The following is a 23,295-nucleotide window of genomic DNA, read 5'->3' as shown; positions in this document are numbered from 1 at the left end:
GCCATGGATTTCTCATTTCTGTTCTACTCTCTCCACTCTCTCACAGCGCACCGTGGGGAGAAGGAGGTTGAAGGTCATGTCTCCCTACCCACCACCTCAGCACTGGAAGAAATGGCTCTCTACAGCAACAAGCGCAAACTACGGCACGGTCGTCGGAGCCTGGAGACAGCTGTCCCCACGTAGTGTAGCTCCAGAGCTCTGTAAACACACACACACACACACACACAGGCACACATACATACACAGCAAGCACCGTCTCCCTGACCCACAGTGCCCACTCTTCAGGGAGGGACCTGCCATGAACGCATGGACCTTGGGCCGCAGACTTTAACAGCTAGAGGGTGTAGGGGGGGGGGGGGGGGGGCTAGCTTGTATATACCAGGCCACAAAACAACTTTCAGTTTGCGTTTTAGAAGCTGAATTATTTTACTCAAGAACTAATTTTTGTTCTGTTTTTTGTTAACTAGTGTTTTGTTTGTTTTAATCACTTGTGGAAGAAAATGATAGCTCTGGGGGAAAAATAAATAAATAATTCTCGTTGATTTGGTTGTTGGGAGAGGGGTGTGAAGCTTTCTGGGTTAATTAGAGTGTAAATACGAGTGTCACTCAGACTACCTATTGCGATAAGGGGGAAGTCATTCCTCTGCTACCTTCACTGCTTTGCACCCTGCTGTGTTAACCTTTTAAGTTTTCTTTAAAAAATACTGTCATCTGACATTGTTGTAACCCTTTTGGTTTTTAATTGAGAACTGCCTCATTTCTTTTAATGTAATTTATTATTAGATAATGTTTTAGATTTACTTTTACAACTGTTCAGAATTGTAGGTACACAGTACAGTAAGGGCTTGACACAATAAACCAATCATTAACATACCAGTAGAATTCAGATTGTTGTAGATTATTTATAGAGATGGCATTTAAATCAAGAACTGTCACCTTTTTAAAAATTCCAAACTAAGGTGGTGTACTAGCTGCTGTTAACAATTGAAAGCTAGCATAAACACATTTTTAAATACATGCCATGCACATAAAAAATGATATATATATATATATATATATAGATATATATAGATATATATATATATATATATATATATATATATATATATATATCATTTTTTGTTTTGTGGCCTAGCACATTTGCAGGAGGTAATAAATTACTATAATATAAGTCTTTAGGTGCTGAGGTTGCATTCCCTCAGTCCTGATTTTTTTTGGGACCTCGACCTTTGTAAAGTTTAAAAACTGTATTGTTAGTGTAAGGGCTTGGGTACAGCATTTCCAGGCTTTCAGTCCATGCTGGGGTTTTTGGTTTGCAGTTTACTTACAAGCACCACAAGTACATTGCTATAGGGGACTTCCCACTTGTAACTGCCTATTTATACTTGGAAGTGGACTAAATTAGAACTCTCCTGTTACTACTACGGGGAAGTTGTCCCTGTTGAGAAGTTTTAAAATGTGGAAGGATTTTCAGTTTGTATCATACATTCCTATTCTACCAAGGAGCAGTTGAGCTTAATGTAAGAGCTGTGTCTTAGACGCATGTACTTTGCAGACATACAGTAGACTTGTATACAGATACACAGGGTATACAGAAGCAGTTAAAAATGAAAACAATACAGGCATTTTAAGCAGTACTGTATTTAAAAAAAAACCTGCCTATCTGTTGTACCTTTTATTCAAGGTCCACTTTCTAAATGTATTTAAACCAACAATACAAAACTTTGTCATCAAAACATTATTCCCTTGATTTTTTTATTTTTTTTGGTAAGTGAAGGTAGCAGCCATTTAAGTCGTAGATTTTTCTCTCTGTTAGTGTGAATAATGTACAGATATTAAAGAAAAAAAAAAAAACAAAAAAAACACAAAAGTGAGCCGACCAGCGTGGAAATCTAACCAGCCTTGCATGAACATTGGCAGAGTTACTGGATGCTTTTTGTAGACTGGTTGTCTATAGACAGGAAATTAGCTTGTGGTGTTGTTGTTGTCGTCCCCAAGATTTTTAATCATTTTTTAACATGGTTTGAGGAATAGGAAATTCATCATTAATCCTACTGTTTATCAAATGCAGATGGTTCTAGCAAGAAAAACACACCACCAACTTTTAATTTTGATTTACTAATTGTAACTTTTATTTTTATTTATTGTTTTTCTAACTGAAGTTTCGTTTGGGTCATAATCTGTGAGTTGATTTGGATTAGGTAACACTCCATGGTTTTCCTGGCAACTGGGAATCGCTACATTTTTACATGAGGCATTGCATATATTTTTATTTCATCTCTCTCACTTTCTTTTTGTTTGGGATTTCCAAAAGGGGGGAGGGGGGATGTTCGCTCATCCAAGACTGTAACTAGTGAATTTGTACAACCAAAGAAGTCTATTTTGTGGTTCAGGAATAATAAAGTTTACTTTTCATTTTACAAACTGATCTTGCGTTCACCTTTTAGTTTTTCTTGTGTCCCCCCCCCCCCCCCCCCCCCGACACACAAACACACACACTCTGAAGAGAATCCACGGCACTGTACAGCTCTGTATGATTGCAAACACCATAAAACAGAAAGGAGACAAAAAATAAATACATGTTGAAGCTACTTCCTTACTTTTTAGAATGTATGCAAATGGAGACACCATTTTGACATTTGAAATGTAAGGAGCACCAAGGCAAAGGCGATTGCTCTTTTAATTTTAGTATTTGTCTGTTGGTGCAAGCGATGCTGTGACAGTGTACATTGGAGGAAGTAAGACAAAAGGGCATTGAAATAAAGTTTTTGTCCATTTATTTAGTTATGCATTTATTTATATCTTGGGGGGTGGGATTGAATCCAATCTGAATGCAGGAATGCTCTCAATTTGGGTTTCCTCTAGGAGGAGAGGAGAATAGACGGGGGTTTGTTCTTCACCTGAGGGATGATGACTCTGGCTGTCTTTCTCTGTGGCTGGGCCTGAGACATAGCTCTGAAGTAGTGTTTCTGGAAGGGAAAATAAACATCAAATCTGAATTACTACAACAGTACCTGCACCTCCTGAATGAGTGCACACACCTGAAATTGTGTGTAAAAAAAAAAACTAGGGGTGGGCACCAATATTAATAGCAATAATAATTTCCATATTGCAATATCAAGTAACTACGATGTGATAGGTGTTACAGAAACTTGGCTGTCTGAGAGTGATGGAGACGAATATAATATTAGTGGGTACACACTGTATAGGAAAGACAGGCAGGACAGAAGAGGTGGAGGGACCGGAAAGGGAAAATTGTAATGTTGGACCTGGTCCAACATAGGACCGCAAAGGGTTATTACTATGACGAAGTTTTTAGATCAACCAACTACTGGGAACCAGATGAGCACTGAGGGGATCAAATGATTTATCTTGTAAATGTTCTTGTTTATATTCTGCAGTGATGTAACCTTCATGAATCCATTCCTAGTATAGTATGCAAAGGGAACTATGTCATGTTAGGAGGTGTAGTCTTTCAAACATGTGGGTCAATACAGTAGCTTTTACTTGCCTATACTTAAGATTTTAACTTTTCAACTCTATTGGATCCACTTGGCCTTAGTCAGTGTGTCCTTGTAATGCATCCAACAGGCCATGTGACCCCTGGAGACCTAAAATGTGGAACCACTTGCTGTTGTATCTCTAGGTTAACTACACCGATGAGAAGGTTCTAGCAGAAACATTTGTCTACTCGACTTGGTTTTACCTTACAAATGTTGATTGTTTTTTTAAAGTTGAAAATGGATAAACTGTACACAAGGATTATATGAGCCATACTCAGAAACAACCCTTGAACGTTAATGTTTTCTCAGTATTAAAAACAATATTTTAAGGGAGCACTAACACTTCAGTGTTTGTTGATACATGACATGGCACCTTCCAAAAGGTACTGGAGTGTGTTTCAAGGGATGTTAACCCGTTGAGTCATTATCATTTCACACAATAAGTGCAGAGAGATAGGTCTAGGAATGATTGAGTCATTCAAACTCATTCTAAATGTGGATTGAGATACTCCTCAACCCCTTTGTGCATAATTCTGGCATTGTTGATGTATGCACTGTCATCTTGAAATAAGCCATCAAGTGCAAGTGCAGCATTGTTGGATGAATTTGATCCAAACAATGCTGAAGTAAACTTTGGCATATTTAAAGTACTGCAGGGATCACATATTGCATAATGTGATCAACCTTATTTGCATCTGTAATTCATGGTGATTAGACAGGTGCTGAAAGTAACCCACCCGCTGCTGAGTCCTCATGTGTGCGTTGTAGAAGGAGATGGAGCCTGGGCTGCTGCTCAGTAACTCCTGGTGAAGCCGCTCAAATCTCTCCTGCTCATCCTCCTCCTGTGTGTACAATATGTGGAGAAAGTAGAAAAGAGTTAACAGATTGTGCAAACAGGACAGAGTATGGAACATAAAGATTTAACAGCCTGCTTTGTCAAATTCCTCTCCCTCTATAAACACACAGCAGACCAGTTATATCTGTTGAGAGTCATTAACTCAACTATTGTGTTAATGTGTATTTCCTCTCTTGCAATTGTCAGAATCTGACACTCAATATAAACTTATCACAATTTAAAATTTCATGTGTTTAAAACTGCACCACCACCACTACTGTATATCCTGCTTGCTGGGGAATATGAGATGCAAATGAAGCACTTACTAAGGCCAAGACTCTGTTGAGGGGCATCATTCCTGGTCTGATTGACCCTCTGTCTCTCAGCGCATTCTGCACCTCTTCTGGAATCAGGTATGATTCGTTGTACCAGCTTTCAAATTCTACAGATACAACCAGCAATAAGCACTGCTTTGATTTAAAATAATCTCAACAGCACAAATGAAAAGCATACACTTGTGGACACATCAGGAATGCAGGTTCATAAATGTGAAATGTCTAAGTGAATATTATATTAACAAAATATTTTTTTAAAATGTTTGGGATTCGTATTGTAGTTCTTCAAACATCAGTATTTAAGACAGATAATAATACAGAGCGTTATATGGGCATTAAGGTATTAGTTGGCATCTTTAAGTAGCGCAGGCCTTCTCAAACTCGGTCCCGGGGATCCCCTGTGTCTGCTGGTTTTCATTCCAACCGAGCTCTCAATTACTTAACTAGACCCTTAATTGAACTAATAATTGCTTAATTCTACTTGTTTTCAGCTCTTAAACAGTTGCAGTTCAAGTTATTCAAATATTACAGCTAACTTGAAATGTGCAACTGTTCAAGAGCTGAAGTAAAAATGTCTAATTAAGCAAATTATCAGTTCAATTAAGGGTCTAGTTAAGTAATTGAGAGCTCTGTTGGAATGAAAACCAGCTGACACAGGGGGGTCCCCAGGACAGAGTTTGAGAAGCCCTACAGTAGCACAAAAATGAGTTATCCAAAGAGGTTGAGTCGTCGACCTTGAAATTACTTCTTGAGCAGTGGAAATTCAAAAGGTTACATAACCACAATATGGCAGCCACATTATGCCAATTGCCCCCCATAGCAAATGACACCCCTGTTTACGATACTTACAAGTGGTTTTCTTTCAGGTTTTAAAAAATATATATTTATTGTAACTAACTTGAATATGTTTTAATTGCCATTAACCCCTTATTTTTACCACAACGAAACCACAACTGTAGGAAATACTATTCTACATTATATTACAGTTTATTAGCATTATTGGTCCATCTGGATAGACACGTTTTTGTTTTTTTGTTCATCCATAAATGTAACACAGATACTCTGCATTTTGTGTGTTTACACGCAGGAACGAGATTTCTGAGTTTTAAATGTTAACTTCAGGAGAATATATGCTATTAAATAGTCCCTAACGATCGCGGGGGGGAAAACACATAATTAGCCCCCACTTGCATAATTTATTAATGCATAGCAAATAACTGAAAATATGTGAATTTGTCTTCAGTGGTGCCTACTATTGCTGTTAAGTGTCCCTAGAGTAGCACATAAACACTATCTGCAAGCATCAGCCTGATCAATTCATTATAGATGCAAATAAGTACAATTATAAATGGCTTGGATAATTAAACACTCTGATTGGCTAAAGAAGATCACATGACCATGCAGTAAGAATTGTGTTATGCAATGCTTGGGGTGATTCACCTCTGAAAATCAATCAATTTCCTGAAGTTATTTTTCTTTAAAATCTCAAAATATCTGTCTTTGGCCACGGCGATCATTCCTATAAAGCCCTGAACTGCAGAATCGAAAATCAGGGTGGAGATCGGGTGCGATTAATCTTAACAACAAAGGCACAGCGTGCGACAAAAAAAACACTAGGTTCATATTTAAGAATATGGTGTAAAAAGTTAAATAAATTACAGTAATGCAGACACCAGTGTGTATTATAATGCAGTGAGCAGCTTTGTTCAGGTTGAGTGACATTCTGCATGGCTGCCTCACTGACCATCTGGAAGACTGGAGAAGTTAAACCCGTGTTGAGAAGAGACGCAGGCAGCGCGTTTGGAGGAATAAAAATAAAGAAGCAGAGCGTGATTATTGTGCAGGTGAAACAGTGATTTTAAATGTCAACTTGCCAAAGTAATTTCGTGCTTGTTCTGACTTAACTCATTAGCGCTTTTTTTAATTGAAAAGTTGTTGCTGCAGAAAATATATTTTTCTCTTTGCAGATTTTAGGATATTTTACTGCAGATTTCCATGGGGACTTATTACTCTTTGAACAAAAATGGTCCTGTGGATTTGCGATAACAGCCAATGTCTGGCTTTAGCGCAGGGAGCAGGTTCGAATCTAGGATGCTGGTTGACAAAAAAAAACCTAGCATTTTCTCAATAAATAAATTAAGTTAAACTGTGTTGTTTCTTTGTGGCCAATAATTAGCTTTATATATTAATCATAAGCAAAATTACACAACATCCTACACTTTAGCCCTGACTTAAGTTTAGTGGCCTTGGTGCTCTCTACAAATGTATTGAACTTTAGGTCATTTTGGCCTTGTCCTTTTTGTTGCCAGTTTAGAGCCCTGCTGTTATATTTTGCCTCCCATATTAGTATTACTAGGTGCGGTGGTGGGCTTGCAAACTCATACAAGCTCTACTCACAAGGATGCTTAATAATAATAATTATAATACCTCTCAAGAGCCTGCTCCTGCACTGTTCCACCAAGCGCTGGCAGTACTGGTCCTCAGCCTTGGTGTTGCGCAGCTCATCGTAGTTTGAGCGATAGCAGGCTTTTAACTCCTTCAGCTTCATGATGAGATCAAACTCCTCCTCATCGATCACAGTCTCACCTTCCTCGTTCACGTACTCTCCTGCAGAGGGATCAGGCTGTCAGCAGGGCACTCCCAAGACTGCTCCCCTCTGCTGTTTTCTAACAGCCCCCCACAAGATGTGTTCATTCACTTTACCGTGTAATTGCACAAATAGAAGTAAAATGCAGTTACTTCATTGTCATACATAAACCCATGCGCTTATCTTGTATTTAAGCTCACTACCATTACATAAGCACATGCTACTATTAGCAAAATTATATGGTAGTAAGTCTGACCTGGAATTTCTGGCTGTTAGAAAACAGACATAAGGAAAAATCCACTGGTTCTACAGACCAGCCTTGTTTTATTTGTTATAAAACAAGGTTTGGTACAACCAATAATGACATTCTCGTAATAGGAATATTGCAATTGTATTTTATACAATCTAGCATTGTTACAATGCATGTCCCCAATTTCAGTTTGTGAGTGGTCCCAGAGACTGACTTACCCTGCAGCTGCCGGTCTTGTTTCTTGGCCAGCAAGGCCTGCTTGGTGCTATCAATCTCCTCCTTGGTGTAGTTGATGATGTCCATGAGCTCTTTGACTTTCTTCCTCTTCTCCAGGAGAATCGACTTGTTCTCCTTCAGGATGCGGTTTATCTCACTCCCACGCTCTGATTTAAAATCCTCAAAGGCCTCTGACTTGGGTGGAGGAGAACTGCATTGGGGGGGGGGGGGATTGGGGGGTGCAGATAAATCCGGTTACAAATAATTCATAGACAGCAAGTCTTTATATCCAGGGATAAATATAAACAGAATATGAAAAAAACACAAATTGAGATCTGCCAATGGCCAAGCACATGGTAATTTTACAGCTTCACGGGACACTGCTGTTGCACAACTAGGCTTTGGTCTGTCTAAATATGTTTCATGGGAAGCCTCTGCCATCAATTTACATGTTTCTTATGCACCATGACTGGTTTATACGGGGAACAGTTTGCTGCTGGTACAGTATAATAGTGACTGTTTTGAATGTTTGAGTTGAATGCTATTTTTTCATAGAATATGGCAAGAACTGGTATATTTGTGGTTCTTACTTGGGGCGGCTGTGGTCGTCCTTGCATGCCGACTCTGAGCGGTGAGACTCGATGCTGTGCACATCATGCTCCTTGCTTTCCAGGTCCTTTGTTGAGGAGACAAGCTGGTACATCTTCGATAGAGAGCCCATCTCAACCTCCTTCCCATCTCCTGGGCTCACAAGCCCATCCTTCCTACCAGGGCTGTAGAGGGACCACAACAGCAGCTCAAGTCACTTTCAAGAGATTTGTTTTGTTATTGGGTTTTGACATATAACATCTTCCGTTATCTCTCCTGTATGTTTTGAGTCTATTTGGCCAAACAGAGGTTTGCACTTAGCATTTTATCAATTTTTGTTTTTTTACTGTTTCATGTTTTGTGCTTCCAAGGACTGATAATTATGTACACAAACATTATATTTATATATATATATATATATGTTTGTGTGTGTATATATATTATATATATATATATATATATATATATATATATATATATAATGTGTGTATATATATATATATATATAGATATATATATATATATATATATATAATGTGTGTAATATATATATATATATATATATATATATATATATATATATATATATAATGTGTGTGTATATAGATATATAGATATATAGATATATATATATATATATATAGATATATATATATATATATATATATATATATATATATATATATATATGTGTGTGTGTGTGTGTGTGTGTGTGTGTGTGTGTGTGTATGTATATATATATATATAATATACAGTGCCTTGCGAAAGTATTCGGCCCCCTTGAACTTTGCGACCTTTTGTCACATTTCAGGCTTCAAACATAAAGATATGAAACTAATTTTTTGTGAAGAATCAACAACAAGTGGGACACAATCATGAAGTGGAACGAAATTTATTGGATATTTCAAACTTTTTTAACAAATAAAAAACTGAAAAATTGGGCGTGCAAAATTATTCAGCCCCTTTACTTTCAGTGCAGCAAACTCTCTCCAGAAGTTCAGTGAGGATCTCTGAATGATCCAATGTTGACCTAAATGACTAATGATGATAAATAGAATCCACCTGTGTGTAATCAAGTCTCCGTATAAATGCACCTGCACTGTGATAGTCTCAGAGGTCCGTTTAAAGCGCAGAGAGCATCATGAAGAACAAGGAACACACCAGGCAGGTCCGAGATACTGTTGTGGAGAAGTTTAAAGCCGGATTTGGATACAAAAAGATTTCCCAAGCTTTAAACATCCCAAGGAGCACTGTGCAAGCGATAATATTGAAATGGAAGGAGTATCAGACCACTGCAAATCTACCAAGACCTGGCCGTCCCTCTAAACTTTCAGCTCATACAAGGAGAAGACTGATCAGAGATGCAGCCAAGAGGCCCATGATCACTCTGGATGAACTGCAGAGATCTACAGCTGAGGTGGGAGACTCTGTCCATAGGACAACAATCAGTCGTATACTGCACAAATCTGGCCTTTATGGAAGAGTGGCAAGAAGAAAGCCATTTCTTAAAGATATCCATAAAAAGTGTCGTTTACAGTTTGCCACAAGCCACCTGGGAGACACACCAAACATGTGGAAGAAGGTGCTCTGGTCAGATGAAACCAAAATCGAACTTTTTGGCAACAATGCAAAACGTTATGTTTGGCGTAAAAGCAACACAGCTCATCACCCTGAACACACCATCCCCACTGTCAAACATGGTGGTGGCAGCATCATGGTTTGGGCCTGCTTTTCTTCAGCAGGGACAGGGAAGATGGTTAAAATTGATGGGAAGATGGATGGAGCCAAATACAGGACCATTCTGGAAGAAAACCTGATGGAGTCTGCAAAAGACCTGAGACTGGGACGGAGATTTGTCTTCCAACAAGACAATGATCCAAAACATAAAGCAAAATCTACAATGGAATGGTTCACAAATAAACATATCCAGGTGTTAGAATGGCCAAGTCAAAGTCCAGACCTGAATCCAATCGAGAATCTGTGGAAAGAACTGAAAACTGCTGTTCACAAATGCTCTCCATCCAACCTCACTGAGCTCGAGCTGTTTTTCAAGGCGGAATGGGCAAAAATTTCAGTCTCTCGATGTGCAAAACTGATAGAGACATACCCCAAGCGGCTTACAGCTGTAATCGCAGCAAAAGGTGGCGCTACAAAGTATTAACTTAAGGGGGCTGAATAATTTTGCACGCCCAATTTTTCAGTTTTTATTTGTTAAAAAAGTTTGAAATATCCAATAAATTTCGTTCCACTTCATGATTGTGTCCCACTTGTTGTTGATTCTTCACAAAAAAATTAGTTTCATATCTTTATGTTTGAAGCCTGAAATGTGGCAAAAGGTCGCAAAGTTCAAGGGGGCCGAATACTTTCGCAAGACACTGTATATATATATATATATATATATATATATATATATATATATATATATACACACACATATAAACAAACAATAAGAAACAAGTCATTTTGTAATACAAAGAGAAACTAGGTAAAACCACTAAAGACATAAAAGCTAGGATTTCTCACCTGATCATTTCCTTGCCCTTCTTAATTTTTGCCTTCTTTGCAGATATTATGGAGGAGCCACCGTGTTTAGCCGCTGAAGGGGCCACCCCGATCCCAAACCCTTGCCCGTCCACTTCTCCAACCATGTCGACTGGATGTCCTGCCTGGAACACATTTGAAAGGAGTCGTGGTGGTCTCAATGCAAACCCTGGTGAATTGTAATCCCATCATAAAACCACCATACCATTCAAGTTTCTGCTTAAGAGAGCATTTTACAGAACTGGGCTTTTTGTAGAGCTTGTGCAGCACCCAATCCCATCAGTCACTTCTAATCACCTTTAAAAATAAACACCAAGCAACTCCAAAAAGTGGCATTGGCCAAGTTTCCTTAAGCCTCAATACATTCAAAGTTGATACCGGCTGACACCATTGCAGTGCCAAATTGGTTACATTTTGGGTACTCAGTAGTCAGAACACGTCTATCATGCAGATCAACATTCAAGTTTTAGCATGCTAAGTAACAGCTGTGTACAATCACACAAGCTGAGATCAGAGAAATACTGCACTGGCTGTTCTAGCCCTACAAGACAACACTTATTCCTAACACCCCTCCCCTGCTGTCTGATTGTCCAGAGTATTGACAAGCAAGAGTGAGATGCCCACCTTCACAGCCGCAGCAATGGCAGCACTGTCGCTCCTGTCAATTAGCGTGTACTTCTGACGGATCTTGGCCTCAATCTCCTGCTCCTGTTGACTGGAAAGCCATGGAAATGAATCTGGTTTTACACATACGGTGTACTTGCTCATCTGCATTAACCCCCCAGGAAAAAACACTCCTAAAGACCTTGCAGGCCTGTTATTGTCTTTCTGTTTATTGCAAACTCTATACAAGGTGAAAATGTTGTCCCATATTTTAAAAAATAGGTCCTGTTTTATATCAACAGGGCAATGGTTACTTTTAATACGATTGCATAAAAACTGAGCACTACATTTTTCAATAGTTTAAGGCTTTTCACGCTTTTATACAGCACAAGTGATAGTTACAACCAGCTTTTAAACCAATCTGCATTTACATATTGTTTTTTATGGATAGGTAAAATACCTTATAAACATGGTATTCCAGATCTGGTGCTCTGGAACCAGGTATCAACATTCACTTATAGCACCCCATTGGCCCCAATGCAGTTTTATAGAACAGTACTACAGTACTTACTGTAAAACTACCTTGAACTGGGCAAACACCTCCTGAATCTGTCTGATGTTAACAATCTGAAATCAGAAACACAACTCTGGAAATAAATAAAACCCCAGAAACCGACTGCATTGTTTAGGAAGTATTGACACAAAACAAATGTACAGTATGCACAACAGACCCCCTGAGATTAAACATAACTTGTTAATTACACTGAGGTACTTGCAGGAACATTTTCCACTTTGTAGCAAATGTATGAAGTGTGCATTGCACAGCACCAGTAGTATGATGTAGATATTGATTGGCCAGTTTGTTTTTTTCTTGGGTCATTTAGTTCTCAAATGGTATCGCAAGTAGGTTATCAAAATGCTTTGGATCATCTTTTTTTTTTTTTAAAAAAGGTCAGAGGTTGTGTCCGTCAATGGTTTTTACTGTCATGCTCGTAAAAATTCTGGTGAAGTACAAAAGACTCCTTAATTTTCTCTGTTGGTTTGCCGTACAACATAGATTTGGAGGTTGAATAGCAAATACGAAGCAGTCATATAAATAGTGCCAGCTCTAGCTTGCAACCTAAGTTTGACCTTGGTAGAGAGTTTGTATGTCTATTCACGGCCATTATGGCCACAGTGCCCTTTCAGCTACAACAAATTGAGATGCCTGTAATAGGAAGTGTTTACGTCCAAACAATAACGTAATTTCGTGGTTGTCGAACCAATTCCATACACAACACTTGCGTCAATATTTATGAATGCACTATGATGTCGGCCTGTAAAGGAAAAAAAAAACGGGCATATCATGTTTTAAACTAAAGTGCGAGTGGACTGATAACAATCTGATCGAACACAAATGCCTTGAGTCCAGAGGTGCTGTATTAACACCAGCAAAATACGGGAACTCCAGGTTTCAAATCCCTAAAACCACCCCCTAGCTACACCACTGGTATTAAGTTAAACTGTAGTTTTCTTTCTGTGGCCAATAATTAGCTTTATGTATGAATCCTAAGCAAAATTACACAACATCCTACACTTTGGCCTTGACTTAAGTTGAGTGGCCTTGGTGCTCTCTACAATGTATTGAACTGAATGTCATTTTGGCCTTGTCCTTTTTGTTACCAATTTGTAGTATCTAGATTCCCACAGCACCAGTAGTATGACGTAAATATTGTCCTTACTTCAATCTCATCTGTAGTTCCTTCCAGGTACCTGTGGACCTGAAAGTTAATATCAGCAATCTGGGTGTCGCTCATGGCGTCGTATGACACCAGGCTGCGGTTAGCCTGCAGTTAAATAAAAACAAAACAAAAAAGAAGAAATAAAACTTGGATTACTACACTGTTCAGAGGGCCTTGAAAATACTTTGTGTAGCAGACTTTTGTTGTCTTACATAGCACTTCCATAGTACCTCCTGTACACAACTTTATAATACAGTACATTTACAAACCAGGTACATGCATTGTGAAACAATTCCAATACCTGAAACCCACAGTTGCAGTATAGTGTGCATTATATTGTATACTTGCTGAATCAGTCTAAAAACTTTCACCAGTTCTGCAGAAAGTCAACAAAATGAAAGTAAAATCCAATTTACAGTTAGAATTGTCATTATAATTCAGGTGGTGTAGGTACTGTACTGTTAACACAACCCTTTTTATGCACATTTACAGTAAGCTATAAGACATTTGTGTTTCTTTAAGTGTGTTTTCATTATTATGAGGGTGCCAATAGCTAATCAACACTATATCAGCATGGTCAATGTTTGGCAGTGACATCTGTGCAGCAGTTCTAGCTCCAGTGATGTCATTTGAAAGTGTATTAGTAGATTGATCCCTCACCAGTGAATCATGGATGGCCAGTTCATTCTTCAGTTGCCTGATCTCCATCTCAAGTTTCTTTACCTGAAGCTGAAGAACAAAGTAAAAATGAACACAGTGAACGACTGGATTGTTATTTCTGCTGGTGTTTTCCACCAAAGCCGATTTGATGACCACCTTATTAGCATCACTAAAGACAATGAAAATCATAGTGGAATGCGGCTGGCAAAAGTACAGATTTTTTTATTTTGATATAATTAAATGTTTAGATAATTTTAATAGCACCCAATGTGGGTTACGTTTTTAAGAAGGTCTTATTTTTTAGCAACTGCAGAGAATGTTATTAGCTACTTGCTTAGCTATTGTGACAAGGTTCTTGAGTTTTGGGATTGAATCCCACTTGAGAAAAATGGCTAGGAATCAATTACAAAGGTTGTATGTGCTTGAGGTGACTGAAGTTCACTGCTTTAAAATTTGAGGAAAACTTTCCAGAGGGTTTATACCTCCCTTTTCACGAGCACTACACTTTACATGCAAACTTAAAAAAAAAATCATACTACACATGATATGTCTGTGACTTGCAGGCTGCCAGTTGCCTCAGAACCTCGCTGAAAATATAAATCTCTGACGACTGGTTTAACAGACCCTGATTAGCATTAATCGTGGCTACCTAATGTTACTTTATGCAAGGTAGATTAGTGCTGTTTGGGGTCTCTGAAACCAGCTGTGTGTCTCAATAAGGCATCATCCCTTTAAAAACAGACCTACAATTTTCTAAAAAATAAAAACACATGTATAAAATTAGACAAACTTGTCTTTTGTGTTATAACCTTGTGCTATAACTTGAAATGCCACATTTCATAACAATCTTTAGTACTAATTGTCCAGTGATATGAAACCGTTTTTGAAATGTATTTAAATAAATACATAAACTTGAGTAATAATACCAGGACTGTGAAGTACTCACCACAGGATCAATGTGCTCATTCACAGCTGGCTCTGTCTGCACACATTTCATCCGGGTAGCAAATCGCAAAGTGGACAGCTGAAAAAACACAAGATCCCTCACTCTTAACCCTGGACACAGACATGGCTAGGCAGAACGTTAGTTAAATATGAACCTAGGCTAGTTATTACTGACATATACAAGGCTGCAGTATAATGCACCCTTATGTTTCAGGCCTTGGCTTCTTTCTTATTCCTTAACAGAAACCATGAAGATGTCTGACTTTTTGAAAGTTTTAAAACAGAACACATGGGAAACCAGGTGTGCCACCAACTTTTTGGACTTTTTAGAATTCCAACAGTTGAATTTAGTAATAGCATTATTTACAGCAAGCATGGGGCACTAGAGGACTATAGATCCAATAAATCACCTCTGTGGGAAAACACTAGAGGGACTAATAAAGAGTTAACGGTGGCAGTATTTAGATCTCTTGTTTAGACCATTTATTTAGACCCTAAATGATATAAATATACTTACAGTTTCCTCTATCTGGGCAGCCTCCTCATAGATATTAGCCACTAGTACTGTGTTGCAGTTTCCACCTGAAGGTTAAGAAGCCACCAATTTAAAGATACATCAGTACTGTGAGTGCTCTTCTCATATATGTTATTGTTAAATAATCACTACGTCATCTTGTCACTTGCATGTCTATGCCTAGTTTCCACTGCCTTTCCCAAGGATAGCTGAGCTTGACGAGTCTGGGCGAGGTGTAGCTGGAGGGTGTTTCCACTGACACTCAGCTATACCTTAGCTACACCTCGGATAGTAGTTTCGTATCTTATACCCAAAAAGGCCAACCTGTGCTGTGCGGAAGTACGGCATCAAAAGGTGTGTGTTTAAAGAGACAAACTGTTTTGAATAATGGCAGCTGTAAACAAACGCTGTGTTCAAAACAAACCTGACAAAGTTGTTGCTTCGTGGGACGCAGAAGAAATTACAGCTTTCCTCAACATGCGGGTGGAAAACCACATTCAAGAACAGCGGTTGGGCACAGTTAAAGTGTTTGACAAAACCGTGGAAATTTTTGCGGCAGCAGGGGATCAATTACACTGCTATTCAGGTCGAGATAAAATAAAAAAATTGAAAAATTAATACAAGATTAAAGATAACGTTATGTGACCTTTTAGTGCCGCACGATGACCTTTAATGCGCACTACTACTTCCTCTGTCAGCTGTACCTGCCAAAATTACACTGAAACACAGTCATTATTAACTACACCTCGCACAGACTGTCCAGCTCAGCTATACCTGGGAAGAGGTAGTGGAAACAAGTCTGTGAAACTGGAAGGGAGCAGGAAGTAAAATATTGCATCTGACAGAACTTTGGCTATCTTGTTTAAAATTGGTTTCTAGGGGGGAGTTTGACATTACTTAAGAGAAACATTGAATTTATTATTTATTTTTCTTTCTTTGCAATATTTAGCCACCATGTGGCACACTGTGGTACTGTACAATCCATTTGGAATCAAAGGTAATAGTGGTTCTGTTTTCCATTAGTAAATGTGGTGCCATAGCCCCTTAAATTGGTAACAATGAGCCCCTTAAATTGGTAACAATGTGTTACTGTATAGTTAATAGAAGAGATACACCAATTGCTGTTTGGTGGTCCCGTTTAGCCCTGTCTCCAATCCATATGAGGGGCCATGGTTATGAATGTGCAGAGGCACAGTACTGGGATTTTTGCCTTTGGACTTGGGTCTGTTCATATCTATCTAGTGTAAATGTTTATTTCTGTATTGGTAATATTTGTTATTCAATACAAAAGGGTTATTTTATTGTCTAGCAGGGGTCTCCATCCCTGGTCCTGGAGAGCTACAGGTTCATCTGGTTTTCATTTCAACCCAGCTCTCAGTTACTTAATTGAACCAGTTATTGGCTTAATTAGTCAAGATAAATTGTGTTCCAGATCTTTAGCCATTGGTGATGCAAGACACCTATAAAACCTGCAGGATTGGGGCTCTCCCAAACCAGGGTTGGAGACCCCTGGTCTAAAGCATGTATTGGAATGTGTGCCTGTTTTGAATATAATTTTTTTTTTTTTTTTTTTTTTAAATAAATGGAATATAAAAATCTGATTGGGTTGGACTTTATTTATGTAATGGATTGAGCTATGCTGGAAAGTTGAGATACAGCTCACCTTGCATCTTACACAGGTTTATTTATTTATTTAACTGGTTTATTTATGGTTTGAAAATGGGTACAACTTTGAATTTAAAAAACAGGTTTAATTCCGCACGATCACACTGATTAGGGGAAATCAGGCCCTATTTTATTTAAATACTGTAATATACTTCCATTAATACTTACTTATGTAAGTCTTATACCAGGAATAATGAACCATGCCTTACTCAAGGAAGCACCCATAACGTAAAATACACTCAATCATAAAATCTGAATAAAACAAAAGAAATACAGATGTGTGCATCTTTTTCAATCTCTAAACATGAATACAAACACTGAGAAAGACAGCCCCCTTGTTGAGATGTTAGTTTTCTGGTTTCCTTAGTTGTATTCCTACCCAAGGAGTCCTTGAGTGCATAGGTGAGCTTGCTCTGTCGGAAGGGGATGTGATCTCGTCTGTGGTCCGCCAGCGCTATGATGGCCTGCTCCAGGAAGGACAATGACTTGTTGATGTACATGGCCTCTCTCAGGACTTGGCCCTCAGACTGACACGACAGAGAGAGAGACAGGTAAACAAGTATTAGCCTTTGACCAGCTTTTTGAAATATCAGTTTCTTATATATACTCAGTATGATTAAAAAAGACTGCACCACCAGCATAAATAATTAGCCTCGTTTGTCTGTTTACAAGCAATGATTAATGGGTTTTCAGACATGATTGCGACCATCAGATCTGTTGAATGAAACAAAACAAACTGGAAATTTGCTTCTAACCCTTCAAACAAGCCAGGTCCCAGATTATCATACTCACCCCAGTTTTCCCCAACCGTTCAGAGCCTGCCAGGTCCACAAGGTTCAGTTTAGAGGTGACGTATTTGGCATTTGACAAGGTTCGGGAGCGTGACTGGAAGAAGATAATATACAGAGGTATTAAACGTAAGTAATTACAAAAATGTAACTAAATAAATTAATACAATTTCCAGGTAACATACAATATGTGTTATTCACATGTGGTACAGTATTTGGTGCTTTTTATACCTTCACCTTTATGTCACATCACACCTACCTCTATGTAGACAGTTAAAATACAGTGTGATCGGGAGGAGTTTTTATTCAGAGCGTGGGATGCTATGATTCGGTTTGTTTCCCCCTGGAAAAACAACAATGAGAAAAGTAATGCAAGTGTCTTGTATCAGGATAGAGGTAACCGTAATCTGCAAGTAATATACTGTATCAACCAGGGAACATGATCCTTACTAAATTATGCCCATTGCTGTTTAAACTGGTTATGGACCATGCAGTGACAGCATTACCCCAACCATGCATCATTAGTGTTAATGAGCTCTGATGTTTTATTTTATTTTATATAATTCACCTCAAAGAGTAGATTCAAGGCTTCCTCCTCATTGTTGGTCAAATGGACGGAGAGACCCTTTACACGAACCCCATTTCCATCATCAACTATGGTCATCTGTGAGTCCCTGGAGTCAGCATCCGGCAGGGTGGAGAGCAGGTCAAACAGGGTCTCATTGTAGATTTCCAGGAAAGAGATCCACACCGTGAAGGCTTGCTCAGACCGCTCCTCTGTCTCCCTAAAGATCTGGACAAAAAAACGCATCTGAAATCATGTTTGGACAACTCTCTCAGCTTAGTGTGTAGAGCAAAGACTCTGCTGACCATTTAACTTATTGAGACAACATTGTCACAATATAGCCTGCATCATCAGGCAGTCTGGGTCTCAAAGTGTATATCAAATTATAAGAAAACTGCTTGGGCTGTTTACAGTTACATTAACACATATGCTTGGCTGTGGAATGTAGTTGCCTAACGTATTCACCTCTTTCTAGGGCTGAACGGAACTCGCTTGTATATACAGTACAATGGCAGTTATATATCAGTTAACAAAGTTCAGTAGATCAGGACCAATCTTGAGTGAATGAGTATTTATTTTTTTTTTTTAAAGAGCGTCCAAGATAGTGGAGGTGCTGGGCTGTAAATATAAAAGTTAGGTAAGTTAGGTTACTGGTTATATGTATAATTATACAGGTCATTTTATTGTATTAGGGGCTGTCTACACTCCTAATTACCAAACCATTCAACACAGGAGTTGTGCTCTTAATATTCCTACTGTACACGTCTAATAAAATGTAGAAAAGTCTGATCAGCCTTTTTCAGGTATCAAGGTCTGTGAAACTAGACCAAAATGTTTGGAGGTGTTTAATTAGCACCTGTTGGAGAGCCCTTGGAATGATTCCTCTTTGCTTGTAGTTCTCTGTAGCTCCAGTCATTGTGTAGGTTTTACCAGCCCCAGTCTGCCCGTAACACATGACTGTACCTGGGAAAAACACACACACACACACATATTTTTTGTACATGGACTGATTTAATGTATATTGACCTGCTTATTTAGAATAATTCACATGAGTATTAAAGAGTAAGCAGCGGGGTTCCGAAACATATAGTATTACACGTCCCCACGTGGTGCTACAACTGCTTAAATAACGTACCTATAATTTTTATTTTCGTTGTTAACATCCTGATAACTTTTTACACTTATAACTGTAAAGCCTGTTTCAAAGCTCTTTTTAAAATGTCCACTCTAGTGCACTGATAGTGTAAGGACTATTTCCCACATCACAGCAATAACGATCCATGACGTGGTATGGAACAGAAAAGCCAGAGCACTGTTGTGATGGTTTTTTTTTAAATCGCTCTTCCCTGCAGTGATTTATTGGACAGATCTCAAACCCCAGTGCACTAGAGTGGACATTTTGAAAAGAGCTTTGAAACAGACTTTATAGTTCTAAGTGTAAAGAGTTGGTCATGGGTATGCAAATCATTCCCTTGTATGAAAAAGCAGTAGTGTACATGATGCCCTACTGATGAAACTTTACAGAATGTTTTGTTAAGGGCTGTTTTATTAAAGCTTGTTTAGATTTTGAAAATCACGAGTTTGCTCTTTTTTCAAAGCTTTTTTTTTTACTTTAATGAAATATTTATACACAAAAACAGTTAATTCCTTAAAACAGATTTTTGAGTAGGGTCCATAGAATACAGTGTTTTAGTTTTGTCATAATATGATAACAACAAAAGGAAGATCCGGTGTTTGTTATCACTAGGCAGCTATAATACTATTTAACCAATGATCGATCTTTTCTGATGGGTTAGATCGATACAGTAAATATATTTCTATTCTAAACCTAAACAGGCAAGAAGCGCCAATTACAGAAACCTTGTGGCAGTGTGTGATTTTCTTCTGTATAACAATAGTAACACAACAACATAGTATGTCACCTTCTGATTGAGTAGTACATATAGCACAAAATCAAAAGGACCATAACATAAATTATTATACATTTTGATTTGGACATTACCAAATACTACACACTTTTGACACCTGGGCTTCCCTAGGGATATGGGATAATATTCCTAGGCTATTCTGTATCAAGTTAAAATGATGTTACCGTTATAGCCATCCAGAGCCCTCAATACTACGTTCTTTGCAGTCATATCATAAACATGACTCTGTGACACGTTGTGGAGAACACCATCCATCTTGAAAGCCCAATCAGACTGCTGGTTGTTGACCACATTCCGAGTGTCTTTTTTCATATGAATGTTAATAGTCTGAAATTCATTACAGAATGTGGAAAATAAATTATTAAATAGCTCAACAGGGTTTTTTTTGTTTTGTTTTTTATCTCCAAATAAATTTGTAAATTTAAGACAAGTGGGACTGAAGAGTACTTCGGATCAGGTCTCACTGTGTAACATGGCACACCACAGTAAATTAAAGTAAATAATCTGTCTAATTCAGGTTGTATTTTTAGCAAGTTTTCAACTTTATAAAACACTAATTTTATTTGCTCCTGTTCAGAAGTTTACTGTAGTATACCATGGAAAAACATAGTTAGTAAAGTAATGTGAAAAAGTAATTCACAAAGAGGTATATAAAGGTTAAACAAGGTCATATTTACTTGGGGTCTAACGATATACTATTGTACAGATACAATAGATGCATGTGATGGTCCACATTGGCTACTTGTATGATGCATAATATGATCAAATGATCATTTGAAATTGACTACTTTGTTAAAAAAACTAAAGTGAAATGAGGTAGGGAGGGTATGCATTTATACCAACTATAGAACACACTTATTCTTCATTCAAGAACCATTTGGGTCATTATTGAAACGCCACTATTTCCTTTGTCTCTCAGTGTGGATATAGTACAACATTGCCTGCCCCTGATCTTATTTTACCTTTTGGTCTGGCAAATACTCAATGAGATCTTGAGCAAAGTTGACAGACGGTCTAGTGCGTACAAACACACTAACTCCGTTGCTTCTGGCACTCATTTTCAGCTGCAGGAAAAGGATAAACACAGTGATCAGCAAGGCATTCATAATACATATTTCAAATGACCCTCATTAGATTTGAAAAAATAAAAAAAAATCAGTGTTCAATAATGTCACCTGCTGGGATAGTGGAGCTACTGTACCTGATTAATCTGTCAGTGTTTATTTGTATTTATTTGCTCTAGAACATAAAGTACAGTTTTAACTTTAGCTATTGCTGTATGATCAAGTATGTGGTTTCTAAGATATAACAACCCAATGCTATGAAAAAGTTGTTTATACAGTTATTATAAGCAATGATGTCACTGCATTTTGATGAAGTCTTACAATTCAAGTCATGGCATACTACAGAAGTGAAAATTCTCTAGTAAAAAATCTGACAACCACATTTTTGTACAGGTACCACGTCATTGGGAGACATAAATCATTTTAAAAGGAGGCATTTTAGTAACATACATATCCCTGGCAAGATAAAATGACTGGTTTCAGTACCATGAAAAGGCAGCTCAAGCTATTACCTAGACATAGAGAGTACTATATCACTACTATGTCTATGCTTAGAAGTGTCTATTCGAAATCAGGACTTCAGTAATAACCAGTAATTTCTTGTTGAGTAAAACACACTTCCAAAAATATTTTTCTTACTTGTTTCCATTGTCAGTTCTTGTAAGAATAATTGTATTATATGATGATCAAACCAGAACTAATTAATTGCCTTGTTCCAAGATTGCCAATGCTTTACCTCCAGTCCGCATTAGAAAACAGACCTACTTACTCTATTCTTAGATCTTAGTATGCTGCTGTGTAAGTCTTAAACACATCTGTTTTATTGTGTTGCTTGTATTGTATTTGTCCTTTATTGTTTTTATAGGACCTTCTTGTAAATGAGGCTTCGGTCTATATCCTGGTTAAATAAACAAACAAATAAAATAAAATAAAAAAATAAAAATAAGCCGGGTAAAAAAAATATTCCTCGTTTTTATATCATTTGAAAACATTATTTTAAATATGTTTTATAATAATAAAAAAAAAAACATTAATGAAATAAGAAACGTTTTATAAATAAGAACATCGTGTTGACAGTACCGACTACCGTGCTTAATTTGATACCGTCCAGCACAATGTAAAAATAAATAATTGTATTTTGATATTTATGTATATTTGTACATAATAAACAAATTTACACAGAATAGCAAGTAACTTCTACAGTACCAATGAACATACTCAACAAAATACCAACTAAAATACCAAAAATACTTTGAATAATTAATTGGTAAAGCCTTTTTTAACGTTATAAAATATAATATTTGACGGGGTTTTTTTTCGGTTGGCTGCCATATTGTATCTTATAGTTAATTAATAATTGCATGTACATTTGTAATCTCGACAAATACAGTTAAACCGTTATTCTCTGACATTGAAAATCTATTTTATCTGTTTGTTTGTTCTGAATTCTGATTGCCGATTTCTAGGTTCTTACTTTCGCGTGCGGTATAGTTTCTTATAGTTTTTAAACGAGAAAACGCTAAAGCTCACAAAGAACACACTTACCGCAGTTTTTGACAACCGTAACTTGTTTTTAAATGAGCGTTCGATTAAATTCCTTATTTTATTACAGTCTCTTTAAAGTTTTCCTTTAGACAAGCCACCGTGGTTAGACTGTTTACGTACCATCCCCATGGAAACCAATCTTCACCTCAGTGAGAAAAGAAGGGATACCAAACAAACCTCACTTCCGTATAGAACAGGGACAGCAAACCACTACGGCAAAACTACCACAAACTAGCAGAAATAGAAGTAGAGAATTAGTGGTATAGGCGATACAGTGTTTAATGTGAACTAGTTTGGTTAAGGTTTAAACTACACTAAAAAGCAGTTGTTTCACTTAGCCATTACATTATAATAAAGCGGGCGGAAAGGGAGCCATTTCTGTGTGCATAAGTACATTGAATACAATTAATCAAAACAGGAGGGCCCTATTCAGATAAGGCCT

At 37.7% G+C, this 23,295-nt stretch overlaps 2 protein-coding genes across 22 annotated transcripts in view; one reads left to right on the top strand and one right to left on the bottom strand.

Moving 5' to 3' along the window:
* The window catches only part of scrib (scribble planar cell polarity protein), a 143,077-nt gene extending 140,649 nt beyond the window's left edge, over positions 1 to 2,428 (top strand). For 17 of the 19 annotated variants that reach the window (XM_059016003.1, XM_059015975.1, XM_033993073.3 and 14 more), the window contains one exon: positions 47 to 2,428. In XM_059016003.1, coding sequence (XP_058871986.1) covers positions 47 to 183 — 137 coding nt within the window. In that variant the 3' untranslated portion in view covers positions 184 to 2,428. The remainder of the gene's footprint in view (positions 1 to 46) is intronic. The other 2 variants (XM_033993076.3, XM_033993075.3) reach the window with 1 other exon arrangement.
* A 334-nt stretch (positions 2,429 to 2,762) lies between these two features.
* kif9 (kinesin family member 9) lies at positions 2,763 to 23,281 on the bottom strand. Of its 3 annotated transcripts, none has more exons than XM_033993079.3 (21): positions 22,974 to 23,281; positions 21,207 to 21,308; positions 20,409 to 20,571; positions 19,173 to 19,279; positions 18,320 to 18,544; positions 18,011 to 18,094; positions 17,756 to 17,848; positions 17,343 to 17,490; positions 15,302 to 15,366; positions 14,786 to 14,863; positions 13,840 to 13,908; positions 13,180 to 13,284; positions 12,030 to 12,085; positions 11,480 to 11,570; positions 10,838 to 10,980; positions 8,317 to 8,499; positions 7,729 to 7,937; positions 7,101 to 7,280; positions 4,665 to 4,780; positions 4,241 to 4,345; positions 2,763 to 2,969 (listed from the first exon to the last, which is right to left on the bottom strand). In XM_033993079.3, the coding sequence occupies exons 1-21, from the start codon at positions 22,980 to 22,982 to the stop codon at positions 2,862 to 2,864; spliced, it is 2,439 nt and encodes an 812-aa protein (XP_033848970.1). In that variant the 5' UTR covers positions 22,983 to 23,281; the 3' UTR covers positions 2,763 to 2,861. The 3 variants fall into 3 exon arrangements, with proteins under 3 accessions (XP_033848970.1, XP_033848971.1, XP_033848972.1); XM_033993080.3 differs by having other exon boundaries at positions 22,854 to 23,003; XM_033993081.3 differs by lacking the exons at positions 20,409 to 20,571; positions 22,974 to 23,281.
* Between the last annotated feature and the right edge of the window lie 14 nt (positions 23,282 to 23,295).

This window comes from Acipenser ruthenus, chromosome 3 (assembly GCF_902713425.1).
Source record: "Acipenser ruthenus chromosome 3, fAciRut3.2 maternal haplotype, whole genome shotgun sequence".
NCBI lineage: Eukaryota > Metazoa > Chordata > Actinopteri > Acipenseriformes > Acipenseridae > Acipenser > Acipenser ruthenus.
Note: the sequence above shows the minus strand (reverse complement) of the source record. Positions and strands in the feature narration are given on the sequence as shown.

Excerpts from the sequence above, each read along its gene's own strand:
- kif9 (XM_033993079.3), bottom strand. Across the intron at positions 15,367-17,342 it reads TGCACTCAAGGACTCCTTGG|GTGGAAACTGCAACACAGTA; the intron begins GTAGGAATACAA and ends CTTAACCTTCAG. Across the intron at positions 2,970-4,240 it reads ACATGAGGACTCAGCAGCGG|AAACACTACTTCAGAGCTAT; the intron begins GTGGGTTACTTT and ends TTTCCCTTCCAG.